The sequence below is a fragment of the Beta vulgaris genome, chromosome 4, assembly GCF_026745355.1.
Source record: "Beta vulgaris subsp. vulgaris cultivar EL10 chromosome 4, EL10.2, whole genome shotgun sequence".
NCBI lineage: Eukaryota > Viridiplantae > Streptophyta > Magnoliopsida > Caryophyllales > Amaranthaceae > Beta > Beta vulgaris.
In genome coordinates this window covers 1,392,235-1,398,093 of record NC_079205.1, presented here as the reverse complement: position 1 = coordinate 1,398,093, position 5,859 = coordinate 1,392,235, and the positions used below count along the sequence as shown (strand labels likewise).

Below are 5,859 nucleotides of genomic sequence, written 5' to 3'. Positions count from 1 at the left end.
CACCAAACCGCAACCCAAAACGTTTTTTCTCGGTACTCTGAGTTGGTTTTGCGGTTTCAAAATTGTGGTTTGATTTGTGATTTCGAACAAACTGCATTTTTACGATTTTTGTTAGGTTTGAATATCTTTAAACCGAAACCGCACAGTAAACCATAGACTTATATGTTTCTTTTTAAAGAAAATAAAGTTTATCTATTTATTTTTTAAAAAATACACTTGGGAAACTCACAAGCATGTGGGTACACGAGATAATACAATATACAATACTACAAGTTGATATGACCATACGAGCATTAGGTTAGGACGTCAAGTCTTTGCACTCGTCACTCATCTGCTCCTCTTTGCAACCCCCTGTCTCCCTCACTTATCTGCTATTCTCTTATTTTTTCGCTCTCCTTCGTTTATTGTTAGTTGTCTTCTAAGTTCGTCTGCCAGTGGGAGCTTGTGAATTGTGAAGTATTTTTTAATTTTATTTAGACTCTTTGTATTTATTATCAAGTTTTAGAGAATTATGTATTTGGTTTTTCAACAACTTTGTAACAGTTTAAAATATTAGTTTACAAAACTCATATCGCGGAGGAAAATATGGTTACACTAGAAACCGCAATGCACCAAACCGTTTTATGTGGTATAATTTGGGTTGTTTGGGCAAAAGTACGATGTTATTTGGATTGAAAATATGTCAGACGATATATTTGTGACTGAGGTTGGAAAATTTCAAAATGTATATTTTACGGTTTGGTGATTACATCTCAAATCACACCAACCCAATCCACAAACAATCATAATCTTTCACGGTTTCACCTCTTTAAACTTAACCAAGATGTAAATCCTTTCCTATCAAAGAAAATGATCCTTCAAATTATTAGTGTAACTTACAAGATTTGGATTAATACTCCCAAGATAAGTTGATTTAGTAGGACCCAAAAGAACAAAAATTAAGTAATCAAGTGTATTATTGTCAATTAAAGTTCCAAGATTGGCCAAACCCAAGAAGCATAATGCTAGATTTTTTCAATTGATTTTTATTCACAACTTTAGAAAGTAAGGTTGCACCTTTTTGACAAATGAATATAAAGGATAAAAATGTTGAATTGTTAATCCATTACTCTGTACAAATACACACACATCTCAAACAAACATCCAAAAATTACCCAAACTCAAGCAGAAATCCACTCACTACCTTTTTCTTGTGTGCAGAGATTTCATTCTTCAACTTTTTCTTCACCCTTCTTTCTTTTTTCTTCTTTTGTGCACAAATTTCAAGCTTCAATTTTTAGTTTCTTACTCATTTTTTTTGCTAATTTTTCCTCGATTATAGATATTGGGTAGTCCACAAATCTTTGAAATTTAACGTTCTTGAGCTCTGTGCTTGCTATTAAAGCTTCCATCTTTTTTCAACAGCAAATTTAGCTTTGACTTTTGAACTTGAAAGGCAAGAAATTTCACACTATTTCTCATTTTTCTTGGCATAAAGATGAAAAATAAGAAATAAAGTTGATGTCTTTTTCTGGGTTTTGAATTCTACTACTTTGCATTTATTGCTTTCTATTGAATAATTGAAGCTGAAATTTGGGGTTTCAGTTTCTGAAATCTGATATGTGATCTGGGTTTTCTTTTTTTTGTTTGCTTATTTCTCTCTCCTAATATCTTTTGTGTGTGACTGTTTCAATTTTACTTTGATTGTTGTGCTAGTGCTTCTGATTAAGTGGGGTTTGTTTTGCTTTATTGGTATCTGTTAAATTGTGGGTTTTTTTTTCCTGATTGAATAGTTTTAATCTTGCTCCTTTTAAAGCTTTTTTGGGGTTTCACTTTCTTTTAGCTGGTGTAATTTGGAGCTTAACTTATTGGAGGTATGTTTATATTTCTGTTAAGGGTTTTGGGTTTATATTTATCTTAGTATGAATGAAGTAGATTTAGTGAAAATGAATAATTTTGATAATTTTTTGTTTGTGAATTTAGGGTTCTTTGATGGAATTTTTGTATTGGGTTTAGTGTAGCTAAATGAGGGTTTAATTGGGTTTCTGTTAAATTTGGATTTCTTTTTCATTGTTGTTGTAATAGTAGCTTAAATGAGCTAATCTTAGGTTTTGGCACATGAATTTTTGCTAAATTTGAAGAATTAAGTGAGAGATTCTGTACTTGGATATGATATGATGGTATGATGAGTTTATGACAATAATTGAGTTTATGGATTCTGGGTTTGGTGAGCATGTGTACAAGTGCAACTCAGATAATTACTATGTGATCCTTTTTTGATATTTTGATATTTGTTCAAATGCATATATATGCTTTAAGATCACTGGAATGTTGCTTGTGAATGCTGTCAATAGTTGGAATTTATCCAATTCAGTATGTGGATCTTGGGACTTAGAAGATTTCAGGCTCGCACTATCGTGTTTCGTTTTTGTTTTGGTCTTACTATGTTAGCTTTGGATATATTAAGTTTGTACTTGAACTTTCTGCTAGCATGGATCTCCTTTACTATTTAGTGGAAAGAAATCTGTGTAGCTGATACTTGTATAATCGTATTGATTAGGCTTCTTTGCTCTGGGATATACTATCTTGGAATCTTGGTAATGTGAAAAAGTTTCATCATAGTAATAGGTTAGAATTGTTTATCGAGGAGCGATGTGTAGAAAACTTTTCCGTAGCCAGAGTTCTTTTAGTTGTTAATTTTGCTGTAATGTGAATGTTGATTTTTGTTGGACTTGTTATATTTCATTATGAATGACTTTCTGTAATTGTAGATTGCTCTTATTTTAGCGTTGCTAAACTTGCTTCATAATTCCTATGCTTTTCCAGGTTTATAATACTTGTATTGTATAATGGACTCACCGCAATCTGTTGTGTCACCATTCAAGAACCTGACTGTAAGTGGTGCTGAGCCAGAGAAACAGAGATCCGAAATATTGGTCCGGGGATCTCCCACTCACATGTCTAATGGAACTGATAAGAATGGGGTGAAGATTAGTGATAATAACCCAGAAGATTTTATTGGTGCCATTGATGTGTATGTACATCAGGCAAGGGACATACAGAACATCTGTATATACCACAAGCAAGATGTTTATGCCAAGCTTTGCCTGACAAGCGATCCTGAAACTGCTGTATCCACGCAAACCATTAATGGCGGTGGGAGGAATCCCGTCTTCAATCAAAGCCTTCAGCTGAATGTCAGGACCATTGAGTGTTCCTTAAAATGTGAGATTTGGATGCTTAGTCGTGTCAGAAACTACCTTGAAGACCAGCTTCTTGGGTTCACTCTTGTTCCATTGTCAGAAATCCTTCTCAAGAATGGGAAGTTAGAAAGAGAATTCACTCTTTCGTCGACTGATCTCTTTCATTCTCCATCTGGATTTGTCCAATTGTCTCTCTCATACTCTGGAGCTTCCCCTGAAGTCATGGAAATTCCTAAACAACCCATGGAAACCGAAAATGCAGTTCAGAAATCAGAATCTGTGGAGTCTGTTCCTTGTGCTTTTGACAATATCGAGTTTCCCGACCCAAATATCGTGAATGAAAACCAAATGATGGTATCTGAGTACTTTGGTATGAGCTTAGATTCTCAAACTACTGAGAGTTTGATTTCATCTGACACCGAGAGTCACGAGCTTGGTGTTCGTATTGTGGAGAGCTTCTCGGCAAACAGTGAAGACTCCAAGCCAATCCCTAATGCTGATTCCCCTCCTAGCAGTGTTTCCACCAATGGATCTCCATCAGTTTGTCTCCCTACAAGCTCTCAATCTTCTGAGGCTCCAGTCACTTCAAAATCTCCGAGCCATGAGCACGTTTCCCCCCTAAAGGACCAGAAGAACGACGAGGGAGCTGGTGAAAGCAATTCTACCGAAGCTCATAAACCATCGAAAAATACCATTATAACCCCACTTGTTACTGTCAATGTTGAGCCAGAAGAGAAGATGGTGCAGCAGGACATTGTGGATATGTACATGAAGAGCATGCAGCAGTTTACCGAATCCTTGGCGAAAATGAAGCTTCCAATGGATCTTGAGTCTCAACCAACCAAATCAGGGAATTCATCGAGTTCTGATCAGAAGTTGGAAACACCAAAGAGTACTGGATCGCGGGTCTTCTATGGGAGTAGGGCTTTCTTCTAATATGCTTTTTTATGGTCATGGTAGAAAGCTAAAACAGGTGACTTTTAGATTTTAGAATCAAAAGCCAATATTTAGCAATTACTAATGTATGTTGTGATGTAATTTGTGCTTCTAGTCTTTTACCTTTGTATGTCAAGATGTCTTAGATGATGGTAGGAGATATTGAGCAATGGCTGTACTAGGTGCAAACTTTGTTCTGTTACATTTCCTGTCATTAAATGAACAAGTTTCTTCTGTCATACCTGTATGCTCCTAATCTATGTTACTCGAACTCTTTATTCACCTCGTCCTCAAGTGCCATTATTGAAAACTAAGGAACTTTTATGATATATAGCGGGGACTTATATACTTGAACACGGACCTGATATTCCGAGTAACTTACTCCTAACCCAATTGTGTCGAAACAATCGAACCCTCTCTGTTGACGAAGGCAAAAAAGCGATTATATGGTCGAAAATGAGTTCATTTTTACCTTTGTGCCTTTAGCTTCTTGTTTTCTATCCTTCAGTTTACAAGTTTCTACTTTGCAATTATTATGACATGCAAATACAGTGTATGTATGCTCGTGTATGCAATTATGTTGATTCCACAATATTCATGTAAGGTGGTCCTAGGAAGTAGTATGTAAAAGATTCATTATGGGTATTTCTGATAGTATCAATTTCCCTTAACTTCTTTAGTGCTAAGCTTCATAATGGAGGCTAAAGAAAGGAAGAAAAAAGAAAGTACTTGAGAGAAACAAATGTAGTTTAAGCCACTTTTTTTTTCCCAAAAAGTTTACTCCACTTGCATACAAAATTGTCCCTTATTTCTACTTTTATCTGTGCTTTGATGATCACAATTGCTGCTTTAAAGCAGCCTTACATATTGGACTGATTAATAAAGAGTATTGTATAATGGGGTAAAGTGTGTATGTAATGATCATGCATTTCTCTTAAAATAGTCACACAGCTCAAGGATGAGGAACGCATTATCCTCTGAGTTACCAAGGCATTGTAGAAAGGGCCCCTCTTTTTTGAGCCCTTAAAAGTATCAGCTTATAGAATCTAAATTTCAGTTGGTTTTGTAAGAGACGGTCCAAACCTAATATTACGAGTAGAACATGACAACATGCCAACTGTTTTAATATAGTGATTAGTTAAATATATTTAGGGATCAGGTTAATATTTTGTGACCAGTTTGATTTATTGAGTAATGATATTCTTTAATCCTTTCGGTGACTAGTTTAATACGTTTGGTAAAACTATCAAAGTGTTTTTTTTGAAATTATCTGTTTTAGTTCGATAATCAAGAAAAAAAAAAGAAGGAGAAAAGAAGGGATGACTAGGATAGTGTTGGGTTAGAGTGAAATGGAATGAACTTGTTAGAAAAATCCAGTTTTAAATTAGTCTAATTTTCTGTTAAAAGTAGACCGTCTATTCTAATAATTTGTGTGAGCTGATACATAGATTTGCAAGAGTGAATATTTGATCTGTTTTTGAGGGGTTAACTTTGGTTTTCTCCTGGATTATTTTTTTGTGTGTACATGAAGGCTGTAACAGTGATGTAGACAAGATTCGCTTTTAGATATTACACTTTCGAAAATAGCTAAATTAGTTGACATTTGTTATGGCATGGGCTATTAAGGGTGTTTTTGGGAAGTTTCCAAACCAAAAGAAGGGTATTTTGGGATTTCTTTCTCATTAGTTTACCCTCTAAGATATGTTATGTCTTCTTCTTTCTCTTAAGCCACCTTAACCTT

General features: G+C 34.9%; 1 protein-coding gene across 3 annotated transcripts; it reads left to right on the top strand.

Moving 5' to 3' along the window:
- The first annotated feature begins 1,033 nt into the window (after positions 1 to 1,033).
- On the top strand, positions 1,034 to 4,357 carry LOC104891811 (hypothetical protein). 3 transcript variants are annotated; one of them, XM_010677564.4, is made up of 2 exons: positions 1,034 to 1,435; positions 2,806 to 4,357. In XM_010677564.4, the coding sequence occupies exon 2, from the start codon at positions 2,829 to 2,831 to the stop codon at positions 4,116 to 4,118; it is 1,290 nt and encodes a 429-aa protein (XP_010675866.2). In that variant the 5' UTR covers positions 1,034 to 1,435; positions 2,806 to 2,828; the 3' UTR covers positions 4,119 to 4,357. The 3 variants fall into 3 exon arrangements, with proteins under 3 accessions (XP_010675866.2, XP_010675867.2, XP_048498460.1); XM_010677565.3 differs by lacking the exon at positions 1,034 to 1,435 and adding an exon at positions 1,454 to 1,853; XM_048642503.1 differs by lacking the exon at positions 1,034 to 1,435 and adding an exon at positions 1,860 to 2,159.
- Positions 4,358 to 5,859: the final 1,502 nt, after the last annotated feature.